Raw genomic sequence first — 22799 nt, forward strand, 5'->3', positions numbered from 1 at the left:
AAAACCTTGCAGAAGTAACACAACGGCACCTTCTGTGAGATGCAGAAACAGCAATTGTTGTACCCTGTCCTGAAGACCTGCATACTTGCATGGTGACTTGGTGGTGTAAGCCCACTGGTCTATCCCTTCAAATAAAATAAAAGGGATCTCAAGAGGACTTGAACCTTGAGAAGAAGGGAAGTGCCCCCCGAGTGTCCTAGATTACAGCTCCCTGCTACCCTAGATAATTGGCAATGCAAGCTGGGGTTGACAGAACTTGGGACTCCAATGACTGGGGTGCACCAGGTTGAAAAAGGGTAAAGGGACCCCTGACCATTAGGTCCAGTCGTCACCGACTCTGGGGTTGCGGCGCTCATCTCGCTTTACTGGCCGAGGGAGCCGGTGTACAGCTTCCAGGTCATGTGGCCAGCATGACTAAGCTGCTTCTGGCCAACCAGAGCGGCGCACGGAAACGCCATTTACCTTCCCACCGGAGCAGTACCTATTTATCTACTTGCACTTTGACGTGCTTTCAAACTGCTAGGTTGGCAGGAGCTGGGACCGAGCAACGGGAGCTCACCCTGTTGCGGGGATTTGAACCGCCGACCTTCTGATCGGCAAGCTCTAGGCTCTGTGGTTTAACCCACGGTGCCACCCGCGTCCCGCACCAGGTTAGGGAAGACTTTTAAAAAAGATATTTCAGTTCTGAAATAATGAATTGTTTCTTTGACTTTACTCTGTCTTATCTGATGATTGATTTGGGCAGGGAGCTGCACAACTTGTCCTGGTTCTGTAGAGGAGCCCACAGAGCAAGGCAATCAGCCCAGTACGGAGTCAGACCAGTGGTTCCTTCTAGCTCAGTATTGTCTACACTGACTGGCAGCAGCTTGCCAGGGTTTAAGGCCAGGGTGTCTCCTGTCCCTGCTTGCAGTTGCCAAGGATTGAACCTGGGACCTTTTCAATGCAAAGCAGATGCTCTACCTCTGAGCTATGGCCCTTCCTTTATATACCATATTTTTCGCTCTATAGGATGCACCGGACCATAGGAGGGGGAGAACAGGAAAAAAAATACCCCCCCCCCCCTGCTCAGACCCCTTCAGCGAAGTGGCAGGAGAAATGGAGCCCCTTCCATTTCTCCTCCCGCTTCACTGAAGGGGCGCTGCGCAGAGAGGGAAAACTGTGCAGCGCCTCTCCAGTGAAGCGAAGCCTGGAGAACAAGAGGGATCGGTGTGCATCTACCCCTCTCACTCTCCAGGCTTCAGGCAGCTATCTGCAAGCCTTCGGAGTGCAGCGGGAACTCCTGCTGCGCTCTGAAGACTTGCGGATAGCTGCCTGAAGCCCCCAGAGCACAGCAGGAGTTCCCGCTGTGCTCCGGGGGCTTCAGCGAAAGCAACGCGAAACCTCCGGAGCGCGGGGGGAGCTCTCCCTCTGCGCTTTGGAGGTTTCACATTGCTATCGCTGAAGCCAAGGAGCCTGCATTCACGCCATAGGACGCACACACATTTCCCCTTAATTTTTGGAGGGGGAAAAGTGTGTCCTATAGAGTGAAAAATACGGTAAGAATGGGCCAGGTGGCCAAACAGTTTGACTTTTGTCTAAGGTAGCTTCCTATGTGCTAGAGAAATTCTGAAGCTGAGTGGCATTCAGTTCAGCAGGTCACAAATCTGCAAAAGTGAATTTGCTTCCAGTTGTTCCTGGGTTTATTTTCAGCTCCTTTTGCAATCTGGAAGGTGGAAAGAGTCTAAGATAAACCTTAAAACATCAGTGGTCTGCAGTGAATTTTTCTGTAGGAGAACAGTTGGGGCCAGAGACACCAGATTGCAGGGTGGGGAGGAGACACATTCCAACATCTTGATGTCATGAGCATGAGCATCATGCCTCCCTCCCTAAGCCAGGCAGAAACTTTCCGGGCTTTGGGAAGAAGGTGCCAAGGCTCTGAGAGGATGCTGGAGCCCTCTTGCTGGGTATATGTATGCCCTGAGACCTGAAATGCATGTTACAGCTTACCACAGGGATGCTACTGAAATCTGACAGCTACAACGAACTATTCAACCCCAGCCATAATGCAATGTATCAAGACCACAAAGCAACTTGTGAGATTCCACATGACTCTCAGTGGCTGTCAAATTCATATGTGAATGCCATCATTTGTCACATTTTGAAGATTCACCATGGCACGTTGAAGGTCGGAAGTGGCAATTCAGCTACGGCGCTCCAGCGTGCACGCAATGCGTATGGTGAAAAAAAGACACGTATAGCCACTTCAAATGTGATGTTTTGTGCTCCCAATCCACAGTGTTCCATGTGACGCTCAGCTCTCTAAATGCTAAATTTGTTACAAAAGAAAAGGCACCTGCTGTTAAATCTGATAGCAAACAGGGACATCTGCATGGTGAATGAAATTTGGGGCACTCGGGGGATTCAAACAAGCTCCCTTCCCTCAACTTGTATTGGTTGAGAAATATCCGTGACCCCTTAAAATCCTGATGCAAATTGTGTGCAATTTAGTAGGAGAACAGGGAAGAGCTATATACACAGAAAAAGTGAAAGTTTTTTTTTAAAAAAAAGTAGATTACTCATTTATGCAGGCAATTATATGATTCTCAAAAGAAAAATGTAGTTGTGTTTTAATTTGATTTTTTTTTTTAAAAGTGAGAGCTTGTATTTTACAATGGCCAATTCTGGTGTTTTAGTGGGGGGAAAAATTTAATGTCATTGTTTACTGCCCATGATTGTATTAAAAAGTTTCATAAATGACTTTTTGAAAGGTTAATTTCATTGGATGTACAGTGTTGACAACTGTTGAGTGGCATTTTATCATTTTAAAATATGTGTGAGTAGAGTAATGCTCTGGTGTGCCAGTAATGCTCATAAGGCTCTGCTCTTTATCTAATTTGTATTGCACTCTTCTTCCCTATAATTTGGGCTCGCATAGACTCCCAAGGCTTGAGGGTGGGGCAAGGCAGGTGGAAAAAGCATTGTCTTATGATCAGCAGAAACTCTCTCTCCCCTCAGTTGGTCCTCGAGTTATTATTATTATTATTATTATTATTATTATTATTATTATTATGAGAGAGGGAGAGAAACACCCTCTCCACTTTCTCCACACAGTGCGTAACAGTATACGCCTCTGTCATGTTGCCTGCTTAAGTCTGCTAAGTGTCCCACTGGAGGTAAAGGCCAGCTAACACCAGCTATTTCTGACTTCCTTCCCTAGTCCTGAGGCTGAACGGTGTAAGGACAAGGATGCCATCAAATCAATAACAGCAACAACTCTCCTCCGAGGCTAATGGCTTCCTAACTTTAAAGTGCAGCAGAAGCACAATAGAAAGCTGCTAAGGACCTTTGGCTACCCAGACCCCCAGGCCATTGTGACAGTAGGTTTACAGGTTGTACAGGCCTAGTTTTGCACGTGGAAAACCCAGGTTCAAATCCATGGTCATCTATGACCCTTACTGGATAACCAGGGATAGTCCATCTCTCTCAGCCTATGTTTTGGGCTGGGAGGACAAAACACCACTCTTGAGTTCTCTGGAAGAAAGAAGGGCTGCAAATGCAATAACATCACAGATCCAAGTCTGCAGGCCTAAGGCAAGGCAGACAGGCAAAAAGACAAATCATATAGAGGCTCCAACAGGAGTCTTTCCCTTTGCCTGTGTTGTGTCTACAGCGTGCTTCAAGACCACGGGCAAATTCTTTCCCTGTGATTAAAGAAAGCAGCAGGCTTTGCAGAAAACAGTTCATTAAGTTAGCATGCCACCCTACCTAGGCACAGATAGAATACTGCGGCTAATGGCATGTGTAGCTAACACAGAATTAATTGACCATCTCAGTGGATTGCTTTCAGAAAGAAACTCTCAGCACCATGATCCTAAACCTAAACACATCAAAACGAATGTTTTGTTTTTGTTTTCAAAAAGAAAAGCCACTCACACAACCAGATTAACATGTTGGTGATATGGGCAGGGTGGAATTTGTGCAAAGTTCATTAGTATGTGATGAAACAGCTATGTGATGGGCACTGCCTTGTGACCTTTCGCATGACATGGACCAGTAAATATGGGCTGCGTGCAGGGCTAAGCCAAGGCTGCCACACCTGGAGAGCCAGTGTGGTGTAGTGGTTAAGAGCAGTAGTCACGTAATCTGGGGAACCGGGTTCGCGTCTCCGCTCCTCCACATGCAGCTGCTGGGTGACCTTGGGCCAGTCACACTTCTTTGAAGTCTCTCAGCCCCACTCACCTCACAGAGTGTTTGTTGTGGGGGAGGAAGGGAAAGGAGATTGTTAGCCGCTTTGAGACTCCTGAAGGGGAGTGAAAGGCGGGCTATAAAATCCAAACTCCTCCTCCTCCGCTCTTCTTCTTCTTCTTCTTCTTCTTCTTCTTCTTCTTCTTCTGGAACTACCCCTGGAGTGTTCATTCTCCAACCCAGGAATGGGGTCCTTGCAGCTACTTAGTGGCAAAGCCCAGTATCTGAGGCTATGTGTCTCTAAATACCAGTTGCAGGGAAGCACAAGTGAGGAGACTGCAATCACACTCAGGTCCTGGTTGGACACTGTGAGTATAGGATCTGGACTAGATGGGCCTTTGGCCTGATCCTGCAGGCTAGTCTTCCATTGTTACTTCTAGCCCCTTCCTCCAGCATCGGTGACATCCAGGTCTTATTGCGAAGTTGGCTATGTCCTAGTCACCAAGAAAACTGCACCCATCAGGGTCTCAGCTGTTGGGTTCTTTTCTTCATGGTTTCCCAGTTTCTCAGGGCAGCACCATGGTTTGAGTATTAGGCTTGGTTTTCCAACTCTCTGTCCACCCTACTCTTATTCTGACCTATCAAATAGCTTGGGCTTTTGTGTCAGGGATGGGGAACCTTGTCATACATGTGGAGGAAGAACTTAAACACGTTGCAGAGTTCCCCCAAAATAGACCAGGGGCAATTTCATCCAATAGAGTTTTTACTGGTGCTCAAGGCAAATAAGCATAATGGTCACAAATCCAATACATTCAGGATTGGCACAGTCCATAGAAATCCAGTTGCAGCAGACTTAACAAACTTGCAAGAACTTATAATAAGTCCAAAACCTTAACACTAAGCATACTGTGTACAGAACACCAGACCAGAACAAAAGAGAGACAGAAAGAGAAAGTGAATGAAACTCAGGCTCCTTCTGGCCTCCTGTTATAGTCAGCATGACCCTGCAGAAGAGATAACAGAACCAGTTTAAAGCAGCTGTACTCAGCTTCTCAGAAGGAATAACCGAAACAAGAACCTTATTTCACACAGAGGAGAAAAACTTCCAGTGGCTTCCTGAATCCTCCTGTATTAATCAGAATAGGAAAGATCTCTACACATCCGATCAGAACTTTCTGCATTAAGAAATACAAACTCCAGATATTGCTGCGCTACATCTCCCATCATCCCTGACCTTTGGATTGGACTGATAGGAATTGGAGTCCAAGAACATCTGGAGAGCCATGGATTCTCCATCCTTGCTGTAAGAGCATGAAATGCCTCACGTGAAAACCAGTGTGGTGTTGTGGTTAGTGTTAGACCGACCCCAGGGAGAACTAAGTCCAAGTCCCCCATCATCTGCAAAACCTATTGGGTAATAGCCATCCCATGATTTTCTCTCAGGCTCACAAGGTCTGTTTTTTTCTGAAGGTAAAAGACATAGAGGCCTTATGTGCTACTCTAAGCTCTTTATGGGAAAGGTGGAATAAAAATCTGATAATCTGAGTACAGAGCAGCCACTGAAAGTGTACTCGGTGTTCTTAAGTGGTATAGAGATGGTACACACATCAGCCATAAACTATGATGACACTCCAGTCTTTAAAACTAACCCACTTCCTCTCCTGCTGTTATGGAAGTTTCAGAGCCTCCCTGTCTTCAAATGACTTCATTTTAACTCACCTCAAAGTAGCTCAAGCTCTGGCACGCTGCCTCTTCAGATATGATCAAGGGAGTGACTCTCGTGATGCAGACCAGAGCAAAATTCTCACTGCAGTTGGAAAGGAACCCTTGTTTTGCTTTATGATTCTTGCCAAGAACAAATGAAACTTGGCTGCTTTCCCTGGAAAGGCGTGTGGGGTTTTAATAAAGAAGAACTAATGGTTTTCTCACCCCGTCTCTTTCTCCCCTGTTTGTATCATTATTGCGCATATTAATATTATAATTACAGATAGTAACATTAATAGGAGCTGCTTTGCAGCACACTGGGAGGAATACTTTGAAAACAGAAAACAAATGCAAGTTTCTACAGCATTTTCACATGAAATCAGATCAGAATTTCATTTTTTTAATTAAGTCAGTTTCTGTATTTGGCCTGATATAACCTTATGAACAACCACTAATTCTATTATGCTTTTAATTGAGTTATGTTCCTGTTGTTGAGTACAGCGCTCTTTCTCTTTTTTTCATGTACTATGAACCACTGTAGATCTGGACCCCATGCAAATCACTGCCAGTGCTTTAGCTACTCGGGGGGGGAAGCATTTTAACCTGTGATAAATTCTTACGCTTGCTGTGATGCAGCTTTATTTATTTATTTATTACTGGGACTGGTAAACAGAGGAAGACTTTAAGGGCACCTCCAAACTGTAGCTATTTTTGGGTGGGATTCAATCACATACCAGGAATAAAACTGCTAGCACTTATTCAAAACAAAACAGGGTTTGATATGGTTTAGAATTGGATGGGGGGCCCCCACGTGTTGAGATACTTTTGTTGCAGGGGGTTGGACTAGAACAGGGGTCAGCAAACTTTTTCAGCAGGGGGCTGGTCCGCTGTCCCTCAGACCTTGTGGGGGGCCAGACTATATTTTGGGGGGAAATATGAATGAATTCCTATGCCCCACAAATAACCCAGAGATGCATTTTAAATAAAAGCACATACTCTACTCATGTAAAAACACCAGGCAGGCTCCACAAATAACCCAGATATGCATTTTAAATAAAAGAACACATTCTACTCATGTAAAAACATGCTGATTCCCGGACCGTCCGCAGGCCGGATTCAGAAGGCGATTGGGCCGGATCCAGCCCCTGGGCCTTAGTTTGCCTATCCATGGAATAGATGACTCTTGTGGCCCCTTTCAACTCTACAATTCTACGATTCTAAGTTTGTGTGTTTACAATCGATTGGTAGCACTTGTGGAACGAATCTGTTTCCCCAAAGAATCAAATTTTTCGCAATAAGGAAAATGACGCAGAAATGCTCTGGATATGTAACGAAGCCAATTGTCACAACACAGGAGACTAGCCTGGCTTAATTAGCTTGTGACTCTTGTAGACCCAGGGATTAGAAGTGTCAGGCACACAATTTAGCACCCCAAGCCTTAATTAAATTCTGACACTTGTTGGGTCGGGAGATTATGGTGCCCTGGGCCCCCACTAACTCACATCAGTATAAAGCATACAGTGGTACCTTGGGTTACATACGCTTCAGGTTACACACACTTCAGGTTACAGACTCCGCTAACCCAGAAATAGTACCTCGGGTTAAGTACTTTGCTTCAGGATGAGAACAGAAATCGTGCTCCAGCAGTGCAGCAGCAGGAGGAGGCCCCATTAGCTAAAGTGGTGCTTCAGGTTAAGAACAGTTTCAGGTTGAGAACAGACCTCCAGAACGAATTAAGTACTTAATTAAGAATGAATTAAGTACCCGAGGTACCACTGTATTTGAAAGTATAGCGTATGCAATAAAATTGCAGTGCAGCGATAAAAAGATACTGCTCTTTCAAAAGAGTTATTAAGAGCCCTTTCCCAATTCATGAGTTATCTTTCAGCATATATACACATTGCAACATCACTACACATTTGCTATTCTGGCTTTCTCATGGTAGCTGCAGTCCAGTGTCCAAGGATCTGTGGTAGTGAGTCTTAGGCGGTGCTTTTTTTTCTGGGGGGACGCAAGGGTACGCACACCCCTAAACTTTTTGTGAATCTAAGTTTGGCCTCATTGAGAGGCAGTATTTCAATATGAGTAAGAAAATGAGAGTACCCCTAAACATTTTTTAAAGAAAAAAATAGCACTGGTCTTAAGTATGCTTAATTGTCCACTCAGCTGAATGTGAAAACAACAGAAGACTGTATGTATGCCAGTATTCAAATTATGGGGGGGGGAGAGGGGTCCCTATCCTCTTATTTGCAACACTGTCTAACTTACCACAAGTTAGAGCTGAAGCACCGGAGCCACATTTTGAATCGGGGGCCCAGCTCCCCCAATATTGGTTTCCCCAGCCACTCTGGGTGGCTTCCAACACATATAAAAACACAATAAAACATGAAACATTTTTTTTAAAAAAACTTCAGATGTCTTCTAAAGGTTATCCAATGAAAGTAGGGACATTCTAAGGAAAAGCAGGACGTTCCAGGTTCAAATAAGAAATCAGGATGGCTTCTGCAAATCCTGTACTATCCCTGGAAAATAGGGACACTTGGAGGGTCTGAAATTTTGGTTTGTGCAATTTAAGTGAATTAAAGTGCTCTGCTGCTCAAGCAAGCAAGCAACAACAAAATGCACCAGACTTTTTTGCAGTTTGGAAAGCGATGGGGCAGGCAAATGATTAACAAGAAGACAAATAAATGCATTGCAAACAAATTAGGAGGAATGCTCATCGTTTCATAACTGCAACACAAATATCAGAATTAATATGACTGACCATAGTCTAAGCTCTGCATGTGCAAGCAAATCAAGATGAATGCTCAATAAACAGGTCATCTGGAGTGTGCACACACACGCCCCAACTCAAGTTTTCTTTTTCCAGATCTGAGCAGCTCTGCCAGGGAGAGCAAGAAGCCCATGCAGTGGCGTAGCGTGGGTTGTCAGCACCCGGGGCAAGGCAAGTAATTTGCGCCCTCTAACCCGTGGATTTGCGCCCCCTAACCCTAACCCCCAGATGTTGCGCCCGGTGTGGCCGGCCCCCCCTGCACCCCCCACGCTATGCCACTGAGCCCATGGTTCTCCTCTGTGACTTCAGGGCAGCTTGGCCAGTCACTTCCCGTGCCAGAGCATTTGAAGTGCATGATCTCTGAGTGCATTACATTACCTTATAGATTTTCTAGCAGAATGTGAAAAAACTATATATAGGGATGCAGAAACAAAATCGGTTATAATGCTGAGCATAAATAGCCTACACATTCCTTATCTTAATAGAGTTCTCCCCCTCCTGGCAGCAGTAAGGAAGGGTCTTCCTTAGATCTTTTCTCAATGCAAAAAGGTCATGCGTATTTTTTCACCTACAAAATTTATAGTGCTTAATATTTTTCATCGCTGAGACCACTGAGACAATCTCAATATGAGCTGTGCTGAAAATACTTCCCTGAGCCGAAAGCTTCAATAATAAATGTGTGTTTAATGGCTGAAGTGAGATTTCCATGTGTTGGCTCATGGGGCTGCAATCCTGCCCCTTTAAAAGCAATAGGAGTTGTTTTTATTTTGTTTTAAAGACTTCAGTAGGAGCTGGATTACATCTTCATTTTCTTAATATGCCTTACGTTCTTGGCACAACAGCCCTCAGCAGACATATTATTACAGAAGCAAGACAAATTTACTTTGCATTTCCCTTCCTCTTTGTTTTTCAGCCTATTCAACAAAGCTCAATAAATTCCCCATCTTCAATTTTGATGATGACTTGAAGTACTTTTGCATCAGTGCGGTGAGCCCAAATACAACAAAAGCAACTCTGTATGCTCTGAATGTGTGGCGATACTGGTGTATGACAAAAGGCCTGAAAGATTACATGGACATTACAAAGGTGAGTGGCCTTGGTTCTGATGGAGTACTGTAACTAGATTAAATCTGCAAGGCAGAAGCCTTATTCATCTGGTGAAACCTGCCCCAATCTGGTGCCCGCCAGGTATTTTGGACTACAACTCCCATCAGCCTCAGCCAGCATGACCGATGCTAAGGCCTTATGGGAATTGTAGTCCAAAACAGCTGGAGGGCACCAGCTGAGGAAGGGTTCTGTAGGCTTCCACTTTGTTCCCAGGCCCAATTTAAAGACCTGTTCTCAATGTTTACTGCCCATATGGCCTGAGACCAGGATATCTCAAGGACAACCTCCTTCTGTATGAACTTCCCTGTGTTTGTTTCTTTTTGGCATTTGAAGCCCAGTTGTTTGTTGTTCTAGCTTCTGAAGTACAGCAGTGGGAATGTGAGGCTGCTAGGATTGCCATACGTCCAGAATTTATTGGATTTTCACTTTTTGAAATATGGCAGCCCTTCCTATCTCAGTGGTGGTGCTTAAGCTGTGGAATATCTTACTATCTGACACAGGTAGTTTCTGAACTGAGTGAGAATCTCCCAGGAACCTTTACTCAGCATGCAAGGAGTTGGTGGTGCTGGCAGCTGTCTAACCAACAGGCGATGGCCAGAGGTGCCAGCTTGTGAGGGTGATTGGAGGGGCCAACATTGCACGTGTGATGTCAGATATGTGCAGCATCCTGATGTGATGTACACGTGATGACAGGAGGAGCTGGAGGGAGAAGCTGAATGCAGTGGCCACACAGCTTCAATGGCTGGCGGCCCCTCCTCGTCCTCTTCCCGATGCTGTCACTGGCAGGAAGCTGCTTCAACCCACCTTCCTGTCCACAGGAGCAGCAGCAGGAGAAGAAGTAGATGACCACTGGAGCTGTGCCGTGCTTGGCTCTGTGCTTCACCTCCACGCTTTTGGGACATTGTGGGGCAGAACCAATCCCCAAAATGGACTTGGCCCCCAGGAGTTGGCACCCCTGGCGATGGCATAGCTAGGGGGGATGACAGGCAAGTGAGGAGGCAGAGGGCAGGCTGTGGCACCAAGGCCTGGCTAAAAGTAGGCCCAAGAACCACTGTTTGAGAAAACACCATTCTGCTAGTATTCAGAGAACATTCAGTGTGTGGGGTCAACACCATGAAGTCTCTACCACTTTTACTGATAGAGGTTCGAGAGGAAACATGCAGGTCCCATTTCTACCCAATTACTAAGTAATATGTCAATCTGCTCCTGCTGATAAATGTATGGCTTATTCTATTGATAGTAAATCACTTTAATATATTAGGCTACCTGTGTTCAGGGCTGCTCTGCACTGATTCTCCTCGCTCCTGATCTATCATTAGCCACCGCCCCATGTTTTTCACAAGATTTCTGGCTACAGGCCCGAGAAGTCTCCGTGTAGCTTAATAAAGCCTGAGGTACAGATGTGAAATAAGATAGCCGAAATTAATCTTGTGATGAGACAACACAAAGAAAAAGGCTCCTTGCAACTTTCATGGCTTTCAGCATCAAAGGCAATGTTATTCATGCCTTCCTCCTGTTTATGCCAGCATCTCATTATAACCAGCTTAAAGCTTTCCTTTTAATTATGAGCTTTATAGAGGCTGTAAGTAGATCTGAGTGGCAAGGCAGGATGGGAAGTTTCTGCTACTCAGGTGCAAGAGGGAAAAATGTAAGAGCTGGACAGCTGTTTATTTAATAGCTGAAAAAATCCAGGCTATAGATCTCAGTGCCAAATTAGACACATTGTTCGATATATGTTTTTTTCCTGTCAATGTGCAGAGCTTCTTTAAAAAAACAGAAATTCCAATAGCATCAGCTGGGGAGAGGTTGGTAATATCATAGCAGGCATGGAGGGAGAGTTTAACCCTTTCTTCCCCTGCTGAGCCACTGAGGACAAATCCTCATGGACGCTCGCATTTGCGCTGTAGATGTAAACAGATAATTTCCCTCAAAGCAAATTCTAGCTTTAGAAGAGTTATTTACCCCAGGGGTTGGGGAAGGGGAGGGGGTTAAATTTCCTATTCTGGACAGTCACCCGCCCTTTGCCCTTTACAAACAAGCATGTTAAATGCATAGGTGCATTGAACCTTGGGGCAAGTTTGGCCCTCAGTGTGCCACAAACTGAGATGCTGCTGCTGCAATGCATTTGCAGAACAAACAGTTAAAGATGATACAAAGATGATACAAGCCATGTGCCACAGGTAGTGCAGGGAAGGGGCTGTATGGAAGGTCGGCAGTAGTCTGATCTGGGTGAAAATTCCTTCCTACCCCCAGATTTGGTGACTGGTCAGAGACTGGGAATGAGTCACCCTAAGGCAATTCTGACTGGGGCATTTCAGTTCCATCCAACTTCCTTTCCTTGGTTCAGGTAGCGTTGTATTCTGCTACAGCATGGTAATTTGATGATTGTTAGACTTGAGTTAGGGAATAAGCAGGATCAGCCCGATGATGCTGATGCTGATTTACTGTATTTTTTGCTCTATAACACTCACTTTTTCCCTCCTAAAAAGTAAGGGGAAATGTGTGTGCGTCTTATGGAGCAAATGCAGGCTGCGCAGCTATCCCAGAAGCCAGAAGAGCAAGAGGGATTGCTGCTTTCACTGCGCAGCGATCCCTCTTGCTGTTCTGGCTTCTGAGATTCAGAATATTTTTTTCTTGTTTTCCTCCAAAAACTAGGTGCGTCTTGTGGTCTGGTGTGTCTTATAGAGCGAAAAATACGGTATATATCACCCTTCATCAAAAGATCTCAGGGCAGTTTGCAAGATAAAATCTGGGACAAAGTCCCTCCTGCACAGAGAAACTATCTTTAGATATCCTTTCCATTAGATGGAGCCACCTCCAGCTATGAATTTGGGGTGCCACGAAAAAACAGCAAGCGGATAGTTATCTAACATATCATTATTATGTTTTTACTGCTGGGGAAGTGGGAGAGGCAATTCTGGAATTTCCTGCCTTGTAAAATAACTTGGCTGGCCTTGGGTACTATGCACCTTGATGAGATGTGGGGAGTGCTCTTTCTGCTCCTCCTTAGGCAGCAAAATGTCTTGAGCCAGCTCTGTGAATAAGGAATTTGCCACGGTCCTTGGAACCATGAAGTAAGTAAGTGGTAGAAGGGTCCTAGTTCAATCCCCAGCATCTCCTGGCAAGACTGGGGGAAAGGACTCATGGAGAGCCTCTGCCAGACAGTGTAGCATGGCTGGCCCACCCATAAGGCAGGATGAAGCCATTGCCTCGGGCAGCAGATCCAGACTGCTGCCACCACAAGTAGTCCTTGGATCTGCAAGGTCCATTCTTGGTTTGGCTCTGAGTGCAGTAGTGTAGCATAAGCGGAGTCACAAGGGCAGTTGCCCTGGGTGCAAAATTCTTAGGGGCACAAAATTTCAAATGAAAAAGGAAGTAGTAGTAATAATAACAATAATAGTTGTGCACCCTCTCCATCACACAGAAAATCTCCCATGTCCGCATGGGTAGACAGAGGAGCAGTTGGTTGCTAGATTGTCCTCTGCCAAGGCTTTAGAAAGATACCTGCTCCAAACTAATCCCCCGTCCAGCTTTCTGCTGTGCTTGACACTTGCAGAGCTCTGCAGCTGCCACTTGGATAGGTCACTAAACTATTGCCCCTTCATTCCAGCCTATCGGTGAGCAGTGCTAAGGATATTTGCTTTGCCCCGGGCACTGGCAACCCATGCTACACCACTGTCTGAATGCTAATTTTTCAGACCCAGCTCTTGTTAAACAAACAAAGAAACAAAAAAAAAAAAGGTGGTCAAGGTGGGCAGGGGAAATGGTTCTGTGAGAGTTAATGCAAACGCTCCCATTCCTTGCAAGCCAGATCCCAGCGGCGAAGCTGAACGAGCTCCTTGAAGATTTCTATGTCACCGTGAAGAAAACCGACGGCTCTGATTTCCTGGCCACCTCTCTTCATGCTATCCGCCGAGGGTTAGACCGGATCCTGAAGAATGCTGGGATTGGTTTCTCCATCACAAGCGGGAGCTTTGGTTCTTCCACCAAGAAGCTCAAGGAGAAGCTGAGGGTGCTCAGCAAGGCTGGGATGTCTGGTGCCCGCTCTCGCAACATCATCTATTTTTCCCTTTCAGATGAAGAAGAGATGTGGAGGATTGGGTGCTTGGGTGACGGGAGCCCAGTAGTCTTGCTGTCCACTGTGGTAAAATACAACAGCCAGTACCTCAACATGAGGACACTTCAGGAACATGCTGATTTAATGTACGGGGACATTGAGCTGCTGAAAGATTCACAGAACCGGCCCTTTTTTGCCAGAACAGACAATGTGAAACGGGAGAAAAGGCTGGGCTCAAACAGAGTGTGCTACGGCCAGATATACCACGACCACTCCAAAGGGCACAAGGTTTGTCCTTACTGCCTCCTTTACAAGTACATGTACATCCACCGGCCTCCTTCGCAAATGGAAGGCAAGTCCCCTTTCTACCTGACTGCTCGGAAGGAGACTATTGGCATGGGCAGCGTCTGGTATGAGGAGCAGAGGATGGGCTTGCGGTCACTGAGGGGGGTCGTCCCAAAGCTGGCCAAAAAGGTCAAGCTTGACCACTGCGAGAACTTCACTTTCATCTCCTTCACCCAGGCCTCCCGGAAGTTTGGCTCTCTGAACTCCTATCAGTAAGGGCCAGGCTAGGTGTGAAGTTAATTGCGTGAATGCAATTGCTCTGCATTTTTAATTTTTTATAAAAACCTGTAAAGACGCTGGGTGAGAACATGCTGAACAGCATGGATGTTGAAGGTGATGGGTATTGTAGTCTTTTCTCCTCTGCTATGATTCCAGTGATAATTGCCCCAATTCCTGATGCTTCCTTTTGCATTGGAAGGAAAACTTCCCTCCATGTGCAAATAGCAGCTTTTTGGGGGGCAGGGGGTGGAGAGAGCTATTTTCATCAACTTCACAAAAGGGGATAAGGGTTAAACTTGCCTACCCATGCTGCTCAGCCTCTCCAGCCGCTGCTGCTACTTGCTTTTTTATATATATAAAAAATGCAAGTTAATTACATCCACTCAATTAACATCATGCCGGCCTTCTGTCACAGCAACAAGAGCCTCTTTCAGTCTGCACACTTGTAGGCTGGCTGTTGTATGGATTTTAATAAGCAGTTGTATATTGTATGACCTGCTGATGTTTTGTTAATGAAGTGGCTGCACCTTCATACAAACTGAGATCTACCCCTAAACTATGTTGATATTTTATTAGGACATTGTGCTTCTACATGCAGTAAAATTGCTTTGGGAGTCTGATTTATCAGTGCCTTTTAGATAATAATAATAATAATAATAATAATAATAATAATAATAATAATAATAATAATAATTTATTATTTCTACCCCGCCCATCTGGCTGGGTTTCCCCAGCCACTCTGGACGGCTTCCATAGAAACAAAAAATACAGTAAAATATCACAGATTAAAAGCTTCCCTGAACAGGGCTGCCTTAAGATGTCTTCTAAATGTCAGGTAGTTATTCATCGCTTTGACATCTGATGGGAGGGCGTTCCACAGGGCGGGCACCACTACTGAGAAGGCCCTCTGCCTGGTTCCCTGTAGCTTTGCTTCTCGCAATGAGGGAACCGCCAGAAGGCCCTCGGCGCTGGACCTCAGCGTCGGGGCAGAACGATGGGGGTGGAGACGCTCCTTCAGGTATACTTTTAGAATAGGCTTTCTAAGCCAGCTGATCAAGAGAAAGAGGCTCAGTAGCCCAGTAGCTTTATTATATCACCAACAATGTAGGTTGTTTGTAAATGTCAAGAATATATATACATATATGGATGCAGGTGGCACTGTGGTCTAAACCACAGAGCCTAGGGCTTGCCGATCAGAAGGTTGGCGGTTCGAATCCCCGTGACAGGGTGAGCTCCTGTTGCTCGGTCCCAGCTCCTGCCAACCTAGCAGTTCGAAAGCAAATCAAAGTGCAAGTAGATAAATAGGTACTGCTCCTGCGGGAAGGTAAACAGCATTTCCGTGCGCCGCTCTGGTTTGCCAGAAGCAGCTTAGTCATGCTGGCCACATGACCCTTGGCCAGTAAAGCGAGATGAGCGCCGCAACCCCAGAGTTGTCCGTGACTGGACCTAATGGTCAGGGGTCCCTTTACCTTTATGGAGATTTACTGCATGAAATCTAATATTGCTTCCCCACACACTGCCTGTCCTGATGAACTTTTGATCGATTGGAGGCATCCGCTAATGTAAAAGGAGGGGAAGGAGTTCCCTTTGACTGTTGCAGTCCTCTGAAAATCTGTTCCAGAGATTTGGGAGACCCTCCAGTACAGCATGAAAGGTGGTGCAGGGGGGCTGCAGGGGAAAGGGGGGAAAGGATATTGCCTCCCTTCCTCTTCCATTAGCAGACCCCTCTACTGGATCAAAAGCCATTTTGTGACGTTTGATCAGCAGCACTAAATTTCTTCCAGAGTTTGGATGTACAATGAGCCATGGTTAAGGGATAGACAGTGTATTTCAGGATCCTGCATGGACCGCCTCTGCCTCTGCCCTCTTGCATCTTCTCCTTTATCCTCATTCAGCATCACATATGACTGTTGCAAAACATTTTCATCAGGTTTTGGTGTTGTGTGCAACTGCGGCTAATGTGCTGAGCCTGGTGCATTCATGACAACATCCTCTTCAGTTTGAGACTGTAATTTAATTACTACATTCAGAATTACCCAGGTTAATTTTATCCAGGGTTAACAGGAGATGCTTGCAACTTAAAACCTAGGCAGAGAGATAGAGAGGTGTTATGTCTGAATCAGGCCAGAGTCTTTTCCATAGATTAAATGTTTTGGAGAAGTTTGATATTTTCTATCCAGGGGATTAATTTTAGGTTGGCTCTAAGCGGGGTTCAAATGAGTTTATGTATTCATGGAATAAGATTCTCTCCCTCTACTTTAAGTGCTGCCACAACCCCTAAATCTGCTCTGGAGCTTTGGGAGAATTTCCAGCGCAGGTTGATGGGGTACACAATGAGAAGAGAGGGAGGGAAAGCCCTATGGGGAAAGAGATTATTGGGTTGTTTTTGTTTTTATTATGTATTTTATGTTTTTATTTTGTGATTTTATGTTGTAACAGCCCTGAGACCTGCAAGTACAGGAGGGTATACAAATTTAATAAATAATGAAAATAAATATTAATAATATTGCTCAAGCAGACCTCATTTTCCACACATATACCCTACTTTGGGCTACACCTAATTCCACCCTCTGGTTCTACAGAACATCCATTTATAGCTTTCTTCATTTGTAAGTATTTTGTGGGGGGGAATTACTTTGCCATTAATTAGTTCTGATTAAAACATTCCTCTCTTGAAGGGATGAGGGGATCTGTAGCTTAACAAATGTCATTGTGTTACAACTTCCGTCATCCCTGACTAACCAATAGCCATGTTGACTGGAGCTGATGGCAGTCGGAGTTCAGGGAGAAGTGGGCACAGATTTTTCTATCCTTGCTCTATTGCCTTCCCATCTGAGGCAATGCCAGGAGGCTGGAATAGTGTGGTAGATCGATGGGAGTCGTGACCTACGAATTATATTTTCTATTATGCTGTTTTAGATTTTGTAACCCTAGAGATACGTCTTTGGAATGAGAGACTTTTCACAATTAAAGGCTAATATCTCTTGAAGCAGAAGTCATTTTGTTTCCACTTGTGGTTGGCATTAAGAAGGTTATGTTCCTCTGAATTGCAGGTGTATCCACCTACCTGTTCATTACATCACAAAACCAGGCTTATCCCCGCCACACATGGACCTTGAAGTTAATAGATACAAGTAGAGATAATGATTTGAACAATCACAAATAAAGGAAAGTTGGTTACCCATTTTTCATCCATCCATGGAGATAGTGGGGAAGGCGATGCAGGAGATTCTAAAGGCCCGACTTTCTCTGGGACTGTCTCTTCCCTCTCTGAGCCTTCCTAAAACTCTTCCTCTGCCTCCTCTTCTCCTGTCTCTGATGACCTGACCTGTTCCTCTTCCGCTGCCTCATGGGTGGCACAGAACCCCACAAATCACTGCCCCCTTCCCTTGGATCATCCTACTGCTGAATGAATGAATGAATAAATTTATTACGGTCATAGACCAGAAGAAAAGAAAAACATAAAAGGCAGCAATAATTTACAAGGGAATGATGGTGTCAATTAAAAGTTGTAAAATTATACATAAAAACAATACACATATACACCCACACCCACACCCACACACATATACATACTCATATATGCACTACAGTATATGTATGGGCTTAAAAAAGGGGGGGGCTTATCCAGGGGTCAGATCTTTTACTTTTTTACAGCTAATGCCCTCCGCTTGATCGCGGCCGCAGAAAACTTGGCCACTTTCAGTGTTACTTCTGGGTTTTTATCTCCTAGTAGGATTTTCAGCCGCTGAGATTCAGATCGACCTGGAAATTTCTGAACGATAGGGGAGATAAACAGTAGCCTGATATCCCCGTAAAGGTCGCAGTGTAACAGCACATGTGAAGCCGTTTCCACCTCCTTCAGACCACATGGGCAAACTCGTTCAGCATAGGGTGTGCCCTCGTATCTGCCCTTTAGTAAGGCAGATGGCAATACATCAAATCTGGTAAGGGTAAACGCCCGCCTATATTTTGCGATTTGTAGGTCCAGCAAATATGGGGTTAGATTAAACCCTTTTCCATAATCTTGGATAGCTGGATATTTATCTATCTTGCTCATATGGTCCTGAAGCTCTACATCTCCTATTCGCTGCTCCCCTTGCCTCCTCTTTCTGACACCTGCCTGTCTTTGGCATTCGGGGGAAGTAAGTCTAATATTTTACCAATGAAAATCAGAGTTTGATTGTGTCCATCCTGTTTTCCCAACAAGCATGATAAATATGACCCTAGTAAGTATTGATTGAATGTTTGGACTTTTGTTATTCTTGGCTCTGACACCTTCTTCTGAGGGAGCTATTGTTTTTGGCTACAGTTGGCTGTTTATATCTTGTTAAACCTCATTCCCCATCTTTGAAATTATGCTCTGCAATAGATGGATGGATGGATGAATCGATAGATGGATAGGAAGACAGGCAGACATATCAGAGCACAATAATTTCAGAGACTGGGAGTGAACAGAACTGGAATTAAAATTGTGTATGTTTGTGTGTGTAATTACTGAGACTTATGGTAAAACATATGGATTCAGTTTCCCCTTCACATGTATCCCATATTCTTCAGATGGAATTCAATATCCTTTGTTTTCCAAGTTTTTGTGATCTTTCCTTCTTCTAAACTATAACATACATTTCAAGGCATATCAAAATACTCTGGCTCTAAATTACATCATTAAATTAATCTAATCCAGCATTTGAAGATACAGTATGAAAACCATGATATTAATGTAAGATTTAAATATATACCAAATTCTGCCCCGCAAGGTAATTCCCTTACCTTTAAAATTGATCATCAACCGATTAATTGGCCTAAAGACATTAAGTTGAAGACCAGAGTAACTTGGAATGAATAAAGTCCTTTCCCATAAGGCTCTTAGGTAGGATGTGAAAAAGCATTCTTAATATCACATTCTCTTTCTCTCATTCTGGATTCATGAATACAAAATAAATTCCATGTGCTAGCTCTTTAATGAAAGTTAGTAACAATGCACTTCGTACTTGCCTATTCAAGAAGTCCCATTAAGTTCAATGTTCAATGTGTATATAGGATTGCTTTCTAAATGGGCCAACAGAATGAGTACACATTCAGTTAAAGAAATGGAATTTTCTTCATATTATCCTCCGAACAACCCTGTCAGGTAGGCATGGCTGACAGAGATATGCCCGAGGCAATTCAGTGAACTTCATCACTACATGGGGATCCAGTATTGTACAACTTGTAAAACAGATAGGCTCAGTCTTGTCGCTTCCCAACAAGGACCAAGCAGGACATTATTCTGGTGTAGCATTTCAGTAGCATTTAAAAGGACAAAGGGATATTCATGAGCTGTCTGGTAAAAGAATCCTCATTTCTTGGAATGAATGGCTATGCAAGATTGGGTTTTCGAGTATTGTTATGTTCTCTGTTCCAAGGGTATGCAGTTCAAATCTCTCTGAGGTCTACTTTTACATTAGAATTAATTCAAATGGGCTGCATGGCTACGTTAGCTGGGGGGTGGGGTGGATTGGTTGTCACACTGTCAGCACAGTGTTTTCTTTTTCACGTATTCTAAGCGAATCTCTCCACTACCTTTCTGTTACCTTTTCCTCTTTTTCTATCTTTGCCCCATAGAATTCACTTTTGATTCTTTCCCGATTACCTCAACTCTCCATTCTGGGCTTCACTAGATCAGGCCGTCTGGACAGGTTTCCGTTTTGTTTTAAAAGTTAAAGATTTTCAATGCCCCCATTGCGTTGTTGAGAGTTGTTGGCGAGGAGCCCTGAGGACTCTGCTGAAAAAGTGGAATAGGCGTGCTTCTAAGAAATACATCTAAATATATATATTTTTGGAAAGTTGTCCATTCGCTATGCATTTGGATACTTCTAAAGATATCGCAACCAAATTTTGCACACCAGTTCCTGAGGGAAAGAAAGGGTCTGTGTTTGGATTCAACTGGATGCCATTCTGAATCAAGGCAGCAGACCAAATCTTTCAAAACTGTACTGATGGTGGAGTTTCCTTAGAATTCCCAAGCAACGCCAGGTCTAAGGCTGCTCGTAAAAAATAAAAAATAAAACTGGAAGGTGAGCAGATGTGACCAAAAACGGGGGTGGGGGTGGGGGTGGAACTGTGTTTCAGCACATTCCACCAGAAAAAAGCACTGCCTCTGTTGCTTATCACCAGCATCTGATCAACAGGATTACAGTGATACCGTGGGTTAAGTACTTAATTCGTTCCGGAGGTCCTTTCTTAACCTGAAACTGTTCTTAACCTGAAGCACCACTTTAGCTAATGGGGCCTCCTGCTGCTGCCGCGCCGCCGGAGCACGATTTCTGTTCTCATCCTGAAGCAAAGTTCTTAACCTGAAGCAATATTTCTGGGTTAACGGAGTCTGTAACCTGAAGCGTATGTAAACTGAAGCGTATGTAACCCGAGGTACCACTGTATAGTGCCTCTGGATGTGGAGGCTCAACTGCACCTGCTGTTGCTTCTTTTGCCAGTGAATTAATTTAGTCAATTTAGGCATTGCGCCTAATTTCCTTTTGTCTTTCTTGATTTCCCTATCAGTCGGTTTTGCTTGCTGACCCTGAGTTCTAATAGATTGCCGGGGGGCGGGGGGGGGGAGATATCTCTCCAGTTCATTCTGAAGTGGTACAATCTCATAAGAGGACTTTACCACATTTGTTTTAGCATGTTTGAATCTGTTCTTAGGGTGAGGAGTCACAAATGTTTTTGGGGCTATAAACACCAATCAAAACAAAATATATGCCATAATATTTACACAAACGCAAATCATAAGCTGTCTCCTATGTAAGCCATCTAGTTTGTTGTGGGAACACTGCAGGCATATTTGTGGAGGAGACGTATCCTTTCTGTAAAAGAATGACAACAGTCCAGCAATGGAAATATTCCGTAAGGTCTGAAATTGAGGGGAAACCAGCAAACAATATTGTCCAGAACAATATTGTAAATACAATGAAGTTCATCAAAAGTTTCTGGTTTCTCTAGACCCTTTATTATCTGCATTCCCAGAGATATATTATTTAGTGTTTTCTCTCTGGAAAGCTATCAGCAGCAAAAGTAAACTCTGCTATATATTAAGTGGCCATTACTGGACTCCTGAGACTTTGTTTTTGAAAGCATCCCTTGTAAAACCTGACCTTTTGCAGAGAAAGAAGCTGGGAGCCAATTACTTGGAAAAGGATTGTTATTTTCACACAGTCTTTGTGGCTACCCTCCTGAGAGGTTCAGATTTGCGACAAGAGACAAAAGCTAACTTAATTTGAGATATAAGGTGTGTTGATTTCAGTACACTGCTGGCACGGTTTCAGTCACAGCACTGTCTCCTCTCTTACCCTTTGAAGTTTAGAAAGCTGGTGCCATTTTCTTTCTTCTTACAAGTGCTACAGTCAGATGTGGAACATCCTAGGATGTCTCTGATATCGAAACACCAGGACCGTCAATTAGGCAACAAATTCTTTTGATGATTAAGGGATGGTGGCAAAAATAGCCATTTCCAAAATTCTGAGGCTTTAGCTGTCAACAACTGATAAATGTAACATTGCAGGGACATACCAAGGTCAAGAATCTGTCTTTGTTTCCTAGGAATCCGCTAAATTAATCTGATGGTGAGCGTTACACAAAGGAAACTTTCCACTTTGGGTGAGGCGGCTGAAAGAATTGAATTTAGTCACCCAGAGACAAGGTTAGACGCATGATAATAGTAACTGTAATAATAATACACCACGCTGCCTCAGTAACTAGTTGAATGAAATATGAGGGGTGGTGGGGTACAACCATGTTCCTGTGTGTCCTTCTCCTTCCTAGACTCACCACCTCAGTGCTGTTCTTTTGTGTGGAACCAAAACTGCCTGGTTTGTGCTGGTTAGTTTATTCCAGCCTCTTCATTGGATGTGAAGCATCAAAACAAAGCAAGGATTGTTTCTTCTTGCAAACACTGCAGCGACACTTTCTGTCCGCAACTTATCTCTCTCATGCTCACTTTCCCTCACTCTAAAGGGGTGTCCTGGATCTGGGGTGGAGTTTCCCACTTCTTCTCCGTCTAATAAGACTGCCATCTGACCTCTGCTCTTTGTTACCGGTGCCCCTGATTCAGCATAATCATTCCTCTATAGTGGTAGGCTAGAGAAGGGGCAGAGGAAGGGTGTGTGCGGTGGGGGCAGGCTGACCCGGGTGTCACCACTGAGAGGGGTGACAAAATGCCGGGTGGCACTCACCATGGGGCCTGCAGCATGCCCGAGCCATTCGTCTCTCCTGGGAGTGACGCAGTGGCTTGGGCGTCCGCAGGCTCCACACTGCCCCAAATGGTTTGCCTGCTGCCTCCCCCGCAGCTATAGGGTGGCTGAGTGGGAGGAGGCTTAGAGTCCCCATGGAGCGTCCTGCCCCAGCTGGCCCCGCCCCTGGAGGGCCCCTGGACACACGCCGTCCCAGGCG

The 22799-nt window shown here is 44.7% G+C and overlaps 1 protein-coding gene across 5 annotated transcripts in view; it reads left to right on the forward strand.

Moving 5' to 3' along the window:
• KIAA1958 overlaps positions 1 to 22799 on the forward strand; it is a 70599-nt gene that overhangs the window by 42666 nt on the left and 5134 nt on the right. For 2 of the 5 annotated variants that reach the window (XM_083481427.1, XM_083481423.1), the window contains 2 exons: positions 9555 to 9727; positions 13560 to 15002. In XM_083481427.1, coding sequence (XP_083337553.1) covers positions 9555 to 9727; positions 13560 to 14366 — 980 coding nt within the window. In that variant the 3' untranslated portion in view covers positions 14367 to 15002. Of the gene's footprint in view, positions 1 to 9554; positions 9728 to 13555; positions 15003 to 21950; positions 22479 to 22799 lie in introns of those variants that run through there. The other 3 variants (XM_083481424.1, XM_083481426.1, XM_083481425.1) reach the window with 3 other exon arrangements.

This window comes from Podarcis liolepis (assembly GCF_965112155.1).
Source record: "Podarcis liolepis genome assembly, chromosome: 17".
NCBI classification, from domain to species: domain Eukaryota; kingdom Metazoa; phylum Chordata; class Lepidosauria; order Squamata; family Lacertidae; genus Podarcis; species Podarcis liolepis.